The sequence below is a fragment of the Physella acuta genome, unplaced genomic scaffold, assembly GCF_028476545.2.
Source record: "Physella acuta isolate Inbredline_101_S28 unplaced genomic scaffold, ASM2847654v3 ptg001072l, whole genome shotgun sequence".
Lineage (NCBI taxonomy): Eukaryota > Metazoa > Mollusca > Gastropoda > Physidae > Physella > Physella acuta.
In genome coordinates, this window is record NW_026732589.1 from 68596 (window position 1) to 80312 (window position 11717).

Below are 11717 nucleotides of genomic sequence, written 5' to 3' on the forward strand. Positions count from 1 at the left end.
CTATGAATATGAAGTGATTTATAGACTAAACCGATTTCGACTGATAGTGTTTTTTATTTATTATTTTCTAAGGGGGTAAGATTATCCACTTTCCCCGTAGATCGATCTGCTAATTTATTTAAAGTTAAATTGTTCTTTCCCCACAATAAAAGGGCACACTATTTATTTATTTTTTGCTGTATCTTCGTTTCGGTATATTCTAGATCTAGATCTACCAGTTCGATTTTTTATATGTATTTAGAACAAGATAACTCCGTTTTTTCAAACGGAAGTTATTTCCACTGTTATTTAGAAAAAAAAAGTTTATTTTTGGAATTTTAGTACAGTCCAGAAATCGGATATTTTACGTCTCGTTCTGTTGAAAAAGATTTTTTTAATAGAACTTTTATGTGATATGATTCTCTTCATTTAGATTCTAAATGAATGGTAAATTTTAATCACATGGTACAGGCTCTAATTTATTTTGAAAATCATTTTTTAATATTTTTAGATTTTTAAATCACAATCTCAATCATTCTTCTCTCATCATCATCGGCAGGACATGGTTTGAAATCGTTGAGATTTTCCAATTTACTAAAATACTATAGATTAACACATGTCGTACTGTAACTTATTGTTAAATGAAACACGGCGTGTTAGGCTGAATAATAATAATGATGATTGGTAGCCTAATCATTAAAAAATGTAAGCTTGTTGAATATGAACAGTGATTCTATCTTCTTTGAAAATAAGAAATGTAGGTTAGTAGGTTAGCTTCACAGTACAGTCACAACTAAAGTGCACTACTTAAAAGAAAATGTGCCTTTTTAAATTTTGAAATCAAAGTTTCAAATATTTTTATATTATATAATCCGAAGTGTGTTACAATGTTTTCTAGGATGATTTTAGATACTGATGTCCGATGATAGACTCTTCCATAAAATAGGTGTGTAGGGTTGTTAGTAGTAATATTGTAATCTCAACTAATTTTATGGTTAGAAATTAAGTTTAGGCGCATGGTACGTAGGGTTAGGGACAGGGTTAGCATTGACATTAGCCAGCCATGTATTTAGTTAACTATCAGTACCCTAACACCCCTATTTTAAAGAAAATTCTATTATCGGACACTGGTGTAAAAAAAAATTCCCCCATTTTCTGTAACAATTTAAAAATAAAGCATTAGGCCTAACTAATAGGCCCAATGTAATAAAACTAAAACCAATGTGTATTTCTTATGAGTAATAACGCAGTCTAGTCTGTAAAAACTAAGTCATAGACATTGGTGATTTGGTTAAACTTGAAATTCCTTTGTGACTCCAGAGAACAAAAGGCTGCAACCACAGCTCCATCAGACTCTGTTTATTTGCGCCCACATAAGCCCAACAGCCTCATCTTCTACTGCCTTCTCCAGGACTTCCTTGGCCGGTCTACTTTCCCCTACCCCTGGGGATTCCAGTCTAACGCTTTCCTCGTGATGTTATCCTCTTCCCTTCTTACTGTATGCCCAATCCATCCCCATTTGTGGGCTTTCCTGTCTATTTCATTAGGTAAAGTTTTCACTATAGCCCTAACCAAAACTGATAGCCTGTTGTACTAACAAGTCTGCCCTCTGCAATTTCCTCTGTAATTTTATTATTTTAACACTCAAGTTATGGTGTTGTGTTCATGTTGAGTAATTATGTTTATGGCTTCTATAAACCTTTAAACATTTCATGGTAGGCAGGGACTTTTAGTTAGGTCATTGTAACCCTGTGAATATGTTACCGCTGTAAACGTAAATGTTATTAATCGCCTATCAACACAGTTTTATCATATTCATGAAGCATAGGCCATTTAACATTATAAAACGCGTCGGTTATGAATAGGATTATCTCTAGAATACAAATTTCTTGTTTTGATAATTTGATAAAGTTTTTAAGGCTACATCATAATTTGTCAGTTGCGTTAAAAACATCACAATTTGTGATTTAGCTTCTCATATGCCAAAACATTGTGTGTTCATTTACAAGGTTTCAATAAGGTATTCATAATTCAGTAATAATCAATACACATTGTCTTTTTATTTAGGCCTATATTTAAAATAGTCTGTTTTGACTTTACATTTTGGTTTTATAAGAATAATACATTTTTTTTTAAGTTATAGATAGGTGGCATTTTTATGGAAAATCCAGACTGAAAAATGTTTATCAATGTGCCAAAAATGGTGAATCAAATTATTAGTTGAAAAATTAATTCATTATTTATTGATAGCAGTGGATAAAACCTCATTTTTTGTAAATATTAAACAGATTTTAGAGACGGATGAATCTAGTTAAATTGGTTAAATATGGACGATCTAGTACGTATCCGGGCAGTGCTGCAACATCACCATCGTGACAGACCGCCTTTTGCTATGCAACACTTTCAACAAGAGTATGATCAGGTTATCAACAACAGAGGTAGACGTAGAATATACAACTATCAAGGGCCATTGCTGCCAAGAGTTCCTGGCCCAGTCCCTGCAAGAAGTGAGCCACGATTTCAGCGTATCAAAATAGAAGAGGATGTTCTTAGGTAAAATTTTACTATCTAGTGTCTACTAGTAATTAAGTAAATAAAATTTAGAAAAATAGAAGAAAATGTTCTTAAATTGTATTAAATAATAGAAAATTTATATTTTCATGGGTAAAAAATATTATTTAGTACCTTTTATTTGAATAATATGATAACTTTATTTATAGTTAAAGCATCTGCTCTCTATACTAAAAGTGATAATTTTTGCTTTCCATCAATTCAAGCTCATTTATTTTACTTCCTGAGTTTAGTGAGTTCTGATTGATGTTTAAAGAATCAGGGAAAGGAAAGGTGGATATGTACAATACCATGCACGCCAGTTGTCATAGTTGAACTTAACACCATATGCCCTTGTAGCAAAGTACATTCCCATCAAAATATTTTATTAAAAGACCTTTTTTTTTTGGTATTTTTTCAATGCAGAAATTAATGTAGTAATGGAGTATAACCATGCGTCAATTTTCTTTTCCAGCTATAGTGGTGTATCAGAGGATCCCCCTGGCTTGTACATTGCAGCCCACTCTATAGATCACTACGGCAATTACTTTGAAATTGAAATTCTTGATGTAGGTGACACAGGACAAATTGGTGAGAGAACAGAGGGCATAACCAATTAGCATAATAATATAGTTTAAATAATTACTCATTAAGATTTATATTTGTAGAATTTACATAAATGTTTGGTGTAGACATTATTTTTCAAGTTAAATTAAAAGATATAAAATATTTATTTATTACCTTGATGTAGATGATTTAGGATTTGAAATGTATCCATAAATAAGATTTAAGATAATTACTTTGGTGCATTTGATATGAATTTTATTGTAATGTATTTTTTAAGTTATTCATGATGTTAAATTTTTTGAAGCCGTCAAGTTTAGTGTTTAGAAAAGTTGAGTGTATGCTCCTATTCTGATCAGTACCTATGCATTGTGTCTCCAGCAATAGGTTTAGTGCCTGACAAGTACTCACTGAACACACATCCAGGCGTAGAGGCTAACTCTGTGGGTTATATGGCAGAAAATGGAAAGTAAGTCGCTGTCATGACGTCAGTTCACATGAAATTAGTCTTAATTTTTCTCAATGTTTTTTTATTAACTTAATAGAAATTAATTATTAAAACTTTAAAAGATAATTATTTTATTTTTTTTTTCATACATAAGTATATTTCAATTATAGCAAATCAGAAAATGGAAAGTCACTCTCAGGACGTCAGTTCACATGAAATTAGTCTTAATTTTTCTCAACGTTTTAAAAAAAAATAAATGTCATTAAAAATGTTTCGTACATAAGTATATATATATAATAAGTAAACATACATAAGTATATATATATAATAAGTATACATACATAAGTATATTTATATAATAAGTATACATACATAAGTATATTTATATAATAAGTATACATACATAAGTATATTTATATAATAAGTATACATACATAGGTATATTTATAATAAGTATACATACATAGGTATATTTATAATAAGTATACATACATAGGTATATTTATAATAAGTATACATACATAGGTATATTTATAATAAGTATACATACATAGGTATATTTATAATTAGTATACATACATTAGTATATTTCAATTATAGCCAGTCAGCTGGCATAACATGTACAACTAATTGTTTTACAATATTAATTTCCATAGAAAGGAGGCGTTAGTCTTAAAGTCTCTTATTATCACTTAACAATTATTGTAAACATTATTCTATTTATCAAATAATATATTTTTTCTCTTCAGATTTTATATAAACCATGGTCGGGGTAATTTTGACATGAGTCAGTATGGCCCTACTTGTGCATTGGGCGACAGAATGGGAGTCGGCATACGGTTGATTGATGACCCCGCTGGTGGAGACAGGCACAGCTCAAGGATATTCTTTACAAAGAATGGCCAAGAGGTGCATGGTGTTTGTTTATATTTATTAAATTGAATTTAGCTTGAAATATAGTATTATTTTTTTAAGTAAGGTTAACTGTGTTATAGTATTCAGTGATATCCGTCTATCTTTACATAATACATCAGATCAGTGTTTATTTAAAATCAGATCTCATTCTTTTTGCAAAACCAAAAGAACATTCTTGTCGTTTCAGACCAAATTCAATTTTATTGTGGCTGTTTTATTTTTTTTGTATGCTGGATCCGTTTTTTGACCTAATTGAAAATCACTCTTTTAAGTTGTTTTTTTTTTTCTAAAAATCCATCAAATAAGGCCTACTTGTTTAAAAGTAGACATACTCTTTCCGATATGGTGGTCAGTAAGGAAGATGAACTAGAGTTCACTTGTTTCTGTGATCTCTCCATATGAAGAGACAGTGTAGAAACCTGCATTTTTGACACTTTTTAATTCTACTCTCAGGTTAAAAGCTTCGAGCTAGCCCTCCGGCCGCATCAGTTGTACCCAGCAGTGGGGCTACAGTCTGAGGGGGAGGAGGTGATTCTACGGCTGGATGCTCTATGGAACCCTGACGATGTCACCCAGATGGTGGTGGACTGTGGCGAGGAGGACTGGGTTCGTTTAGAAGATGTTAGGCTCAATGGAACGGTATGTTGCTTTAAACTGTTATCATTGGTTTCTGTAACTATGATCAAAATTTTATATTTTTTAACCGATTATTATTAATGAAATAAATTTAATGTATGATAAATCATATAAAATAAAAGTATCTTTAAAAAAAAAAAAAAAAAATGTTTTTTAAATTAGATTTTTTAAAAATTTTTGTTATGAAAAGACCGTATTTACAATGTAGAATTATTTTTATTTAGACATTAGAATATACTGAGAGGAAGTTAATTTAGTGTACAACAAATCATGTTAAATAAAAGTATCTTTTTAAAAAAAATGTATATGATTTTAAATTAGATTTAAAAAATATTTTATTATGAAAAGACCATATTTACAATGTAGAACTATTTTTTATTTAGACATTAGAATATACTGGCAGAGGACGGACTATACATGATGTTGGACTCGCCCAGGCCAAGTACCCTCTCGATACAACGAATCATTATTTTGAATTTGAGATTGTCGACCCAGGGGACAAGTGCTATGTTGCTATAGGACTTGCTAAACAGGTACAGTAATATCAACAGCTGTAGGTATTGTACTGACAATCTTATTAGTCATTCAGTAAGAACGAGCTGTAATGCTTATAAGTTCCATTTAGGATGATAGCCAGTTGGGCAGAGGAAGCAGAACTTGATCATAATCACTAACCCTCCTTTCCAACCTGGTATTCAAAGATAAAATTTAGAACAACACAAGGTTGGTTTACCGGGGGGGGGGGGTTAAAGGGTAAAGCATCAGTTGAACTGAATGTAAAGTATTGAACATATTTGCCTAGGTGAATAATATATTAAGAGAGTAAGTGATCAGCTAAATGTCTTCATTCTTTACCTGTGAAAGATAACCATTATGAAGTAATCAGTACAATGTCTGCAATCTTGATTTATTACATTAGCATTCAATTCGCTTAAAGACAGAACCCTTTTGCTGGGATTATATGCATGATGCACTAACGGTTTTGCAATTGTAACTAGATTAACCTATTCAAATAATTGAGTTTAATGTTTTTAATCTCAGAACTACCCCATGAGAAGACATCCAGGATGGAATAATGGCTCTATAGCTTACCATGCAGGTATGTTTTGTTTGTAAATATTGTGTCTAGTTTAAAAGGTTTTCATTAGTTCCTGAATTTAGAAAATTGTGGAACTTTTCACAAATGGTTTCTGGATGTAAATTTAAATAGATCTTGCTCAACAGTTGGTTTTTTTTTTTTTAAAAAAAAGGTATGTATTTATTTTAAGATATAATTTAATTTTTTTGAAATTGAGAACTAATATTACCTGCTTTTCCCATGTGTTATTATTATAATTATTGTCTTGTTTTATTTTGTTTTATAGATGACGGAAAACTGTTTCATGGCTCTGGGATGGGTGTTCGATTTGGTCCAAAGTGTTCAATGGGTGAGTTCAACTGTTAAGATGATTTTAAAATATAGGGGGATTTGCATGTTTTGGAATTAGATTTATTCTATATACAATTATTTAAAAGCTAAAAAAATCATGGTATATTTGGAGCTAAGTTATAATTTGGTATTGTGTTTAATTATAATCATGGCATGCCTGCAGGGGATGCAGCAAGGCAGATTTATCATTTAGTGTTATTTTATCATAAGCATGGTAGTCTAATTATAATCATTGGTGTTCAGTTATTATCATGGAGGTTTAATTATTTTATGGATGTTTAATTATTATTATGGGTGTTTAATTATAACTGTACGAGCCGACCCGTTGCGTATTATAAGCCGCTATTTAGTTGTTGTTTTTTCTACTTTTCAGTAATTCATAATTTGTGAATTCGACAGTACCAATGTTGCCACTGAATATATTTGCTTTAAATCACTATCAATAACTCGTTAAGGATGATAACCCCCCCTTCCTTTCCCCTACCCCCCCCCCCCCCCCACCGTGAAAACAGCCTCCTCTTAGTTACCTCCCCTAAGTTTAAAATCGTTTCAAACTAAATTATCTGCCCCTAATAGCCGCCACTAAACCCGGCTCTACGATTGTAAACATTTAGCATGGACCACAGCTCACAAGACCATGTGGGGAGGGGGAGGTTGATTTATAAATAGTGAAGAAGAGAGGGGACTGCAAGGCGTGCTTACAGCTTGTTTTCTAGGGTCTCCAAGAAGAAAATTATATATATAGATAATTGATTATTATCATAGACGTTTAATTATAACCATGGATGTTGAATTATATTCATGGATGTTTAATTATAATGATGTATGTTTGATTATAATCATGTATTATACACGGATGTTTGATTATCATCATGTCATGCCTCTAGGGGATACAATGGGATGTGGTATATACTTTCCTCCTGATTACGACAATGAAGCAGAGGTTTTAAGTAACGATGAAGATGATGACGTGAGGAACCAGGAAGAAGACGATGAGGATGAAGAGGAAGAGGATGATGTCCAGCTCGATGAGATTCTTGGTCTAGGTGACTCGGATGATGACGACCTGTTTTTTAGGCCACCCAAACGACGTAATAATAGAGGGAAAGGTGCCAAAGTAACTGTAAGTAATGTTGAAACTTGTGTTTTATGGTGGCTAGAAATATTTTAATTTGATAAGAGGTTTCCCGTTTATGATGTTCTCATTGAGTGGGATGGGGTCTGAAAAAAAATTTATGGGAGTAGATTGAAGGATGGGGTGGGTTTGGGTCCATGTGGATGTCCAAAGGTTAAATTTTACATCAAATTTCTTAAATTTTATAAGACACAAAACTTTTAACCTGTATACAGATGTTTGGATTTAAATATCAGTGACTGTATTTTAAAGAAAACCACATTTAGCAAGTAAATAATATCCAATAAAGTTTGCATCTCTTGTGTCGATGAATGAAAATAGAATTAGAGGTCATGCACTTTACGGCTTTACAACTTGTTATTATGCTGCATAAAATTACAGAAAACATACTTTAAAAACTTTTTAATACCCTGCATCTGTTTTTGTTCGATAGTGGGAACAAATAGTTGAAAATAAAACAAGGGCACATCATATAATGATTCCTTTAAAACATGTAAAATAGTAAACTCAACACATTCCAGATTTTAGTTTTAATATTTAATTAAAGACATTTAGAATAAATATTTTAATCTTTAAATGTTTAGCATTGCAAGATTCACAACACATTATTTAAGTAAGCCTAGAATACGTTTTTTGACACAATTTTTGTGGATGTCCACATCACGCCTGCCTATCCACCCCCCATCCCAAATCCACATTTTTTGTTTTGGTACCATGAATGGATAACACCTAATATAAGCTGTGAAAAAATGTGTATGGTTGAACAATTCATCTGACTTGGGTTAGATAATTAGGTATTGTGTTCACAATATTCCACATTTTACCTTTTTTTTGTAATTGTTTTTAAACTTCCTGGAAATTTTAAATAAAAAAGTTAATAAAAAGTCTAGTGACAATTTAAGCGCTATTTCCTTAATTAATTTTTTGTGACCGAATGAAAGGATATTTTTGAAAACTTTCTTCGGCAATATTGTTCTAAATTATGGCAGGAATCGATTGGTAAATGTTTCAAGTCGCTAAGTGGTCTGGTTGCCGAGATATGGGCCAAAAACTGCATTTTTTAAAGGTTTTTTGGCTTTTCCGGGAAATCCAGGAAGGAATTGGCCCACAATCATCCTCAGAACTTGCTTAACATAATTGCTTTTGTAACTAGTCATCGATATTGCTTCGTTGAGGAGGAGATACGACTTAAAGCTTAGGACACACATCCATCCATCCATCCATCCATCCATAAATATCGAATTAATAATCGCAATTGCCAGTATGGAAATTGCGCTAAAAAGTACATTGCTAATTATATTTATGCTATAATATTGAGACATTGGTTTTTAAAAAGAAGTGCTGTTGAAAATTCTCTTAGACATTAAATGTTTGCTTAACTTAAACCTTATGAATTACACTTGTCAAATTTTGTTGACAATTTCCTAGGCAAAACAAATAATATTATGCTGACAGTTTATTAGGCAGAACAAATAATATTGTGCATAGGACAACTGAAATGTTTATTTCTAGTGCACATCAACTTTAATGATTTTTAAATAGTTACATTTTCTTTATTACTTCTAATATTGTGTTCTTGTCTTCAGGTATTTTTCACAAGAAACGGTAAAGTCATAGGTCATAGGGAGGTGAATGTACCCAAAGGTGGCTTCTACCCAACTATAGGGATGCTCAGCAGTAATGAAAAAGTGAGAGTTGATCTACACCCGTTAACTGGGTAGTACACACTTTTTATCGTCAGCATTAGTACAATGACTAGATTTTATAATGCAAGAAACACTGTGGTCATGTGATTGAGGGAAAGATTATAAATAGCTGAAGGGGTTTGATTGAAGACCTGTCCAATAAGTGTATTAACAGTATGATAGAGTAGAATCTGCTGAAAGATTGTCCTTGCTGTGTTTAACAGTCTACAAGAGTGCCGGTTTCTAGACCTTCATGTGTTAAATATCTGCAATGTGTCCTCTTCACAAAAGTAAACAAATGCTTATGGGTTTCATTGCCTTTAAGGTTCAATACTAAATTGTGTATTGAAATACATTTTAATAAAATAATTTTTAATTAAATTGGTTTATTGAAATTTTAGTGCTTTAAATTTTCTTTAACAAGGAGAACCTTTTAAGGGACCTAATTCAATGCTAATGATTTTAAAACAAAATTCAAAACAATTAGTTTGGAAGGATTAGATTTTTAAATTCTTTATAAGTATTACCAAAAAAAATGTGTTTTACTTTTAATAAACCAATTTTAAAATAAGTTATATTGATTGCCTGGTTTATTTAACTACAAATATTTTATCAGGATTTACGCAGTTAAACTATTCATAACCATAATTGATAATATATTCACAAATTCCCATTTCCATCTGTATGCAGTGTTTTATTGATGTTGATTGAAGATAAAAACCTGTATACAATCTGATCATAATCCGCCCAACTTAATTTTCTTCATTGCCGTTCCTTGTTTTGTTTTTATTTAAAATTTATTTTAACTTACTTGATGTTCTAAACTTAACTGTTTTATAAATTTCTTAACTCCATATGTTAAATCTTCAGTTTTATTTCCATTGTTTTGACATTTTAGAACAATTTTTTTTTTCAATGTAGAAGAGAATTTTTTTAAAATGTTCGTTTAAAAAGAAATTTTTGTTTTAAATTCAATTTTTCAAGTTATTATTGTTCTTTGTGAGATGTATATAGCCTTTGACATTTAAATGTGAAGTATTTTTTACCTTCATGTATTATAGTATTCATGTTTGAAATTGTTTTAAAAATGACATGTCAGTATGTCTTTCAAATATATTTATATGTTATTTAACTATGTTTACAGCTTTCATTGGTTATGGCTGAAACTAAGAGAAAAAGATAATGTGGTAGTTAACAATAAGAAAGACACCCTTTCTGAGATAATGGTCCATACAAAACAGAGTACAGTGAATTTTTTTACTCTCTAAAAATGCAACAAGATTAATTTTGTCTGAACAAAATGCAAAAACATTGCTTAAAAATACATTTGTTTAAAAAATTTTAAAAAAATTAGGCATTAGATCCTATTTCTTGATCCTTGCATAGCATGTGTTAAAAATAATTTAAGAACTCTGTCTTTTATAATTTTGCTGTTTTGCAGAGGACTTGATTAGTATTTAATATAATTTTATCTGCCAATATTAACAGGACAGGAAAGGATAGTTTCTTAACTTGTAGCTGTTTCTCAGAAACATCAATGGTTAAAGAAACAAGGAGTGAATGTATTATATGTCAAGTTTACTCTAATAGTTTTAAGGGTAGTGAAAATAAAGTTAAATAAAGGCTTAGCTAAACTTTGAAGCTTAAATGTTATAAAGTTGGTAAAACTTTAAAGTTAAACTTGGGTAATTATGTCAAGCATGGGTAAAATTGTTATGCTAAACTTTGGCATATTAACTAATTATGTTAAAATATTGTAAATTTCTAATATTAATGGTTTATCTTTGGTAAACTTAAAAATTAAAGTCCCCCTTTTAGACCTAATGACCCATAGGGCAGATAAAGTAGAGTTCATGTTTCTTGATCTCGGCATATGAAGGGATGGTGTGATCAGCACTATGCCCAGCGCCTTTTCTTTCCCTAATTTGAGTCAGGTACCCATCAGATCAGAGCTAGGTGAACCCAGGGACATCCTAGTCACTACACCAGACATAATTCAAAACTTGAGACTTTTGGGCTAGCATTCAAGTGCTCTACCATTCACAACCCTGTGTTGTGGTATACTTAGAATTAAACATTAAACTTGGTTAAACAAATGTATAGTTATACATCTTAACAAAAAAATTAATTTGCAATGACCAGCAACATTAGGTTTTAATGCTACACTTAGGTGAGGCTGTTTTTTTTAAATGTACATTCTGTTATAGATGAAACTTGAGCTGATTAACAACACAATTAGGTCTTTGAATAAATTATTATAAGACAGAACTGTATGGCTAATCAGAGGTGTCTTGTTACCAACTTTTCCGCGGACTTGTTGGAGCTGTATTTATAAATACAGGCATGTTATAATTTTGAGAAAGAAAAATATAAAAA

At 31.2% G+C, this 11717-nt stretch overlaps 1 protein-coding gene across 2 annotated transcripts; it reads left to right on the forward strand.

Moving 5' to 3' along the window:
- Positions 1–297: 297 nt before the first annotated feature.
- LOC131955518 (SPRY domain-containing protein 3) lies at positions 298–10614 on the forward strand. 2 transcript variants are annotated; one of them, XM_059319668.1, is made up of 11 exons: positions 298–426; positions 2268–2532; positions 3005–3120; positions 3475–3562; positions 4291–4450; positions 4910–5095; positions 5476–5625; positions 6134–6191; positions 6457–6519; positions 7409–7644; positions 9243–10614. In XM_059319668.1, exons 2-11 carry the CDS (start codon positions 2306–2308, stop codon positions 9375–9377), a joined length of 1419 nt encoding a protein of 472 aa, XP_059175651.1. In that variant the 5' UTR covers positions 298–426; positions 2268–2305; the 3' UTR covers positions 9378–10614. The 2 variants fall into 2 exon arrangements, with proteins under 2 accessions (XP_059175651.1, XP_059175650.1); XM_059319667.1 differs by having other exon boundaries at positions 298–444; positions 9243–10613.
- Positions 10615–11717: the final 1103 nt, after the last annotated feature.

Coding starts and splice junctions, on each gene's coding strand:
- LOC131955518 (XM_059319668.1), top strand. CDS start 2,306: ATGGACGATCTAGTACGTATCCGGGCAGTGCTGCAACATCACCATCGT. Junction 4,451..4,909: donor TTACAAAGAATGGCCAAGAG/GTGCATGGTGTT, acceptor TTCTACTCTCAG/GTTAAAAGCTTCGAGCTAGC. Junction 5,096..5,475: donor ATGTTAGGCTCAATGGAACG/GTATGTTGCTTT, acceptor TTTTTTATTTAG/ACATTAGAATATACTGGCAG.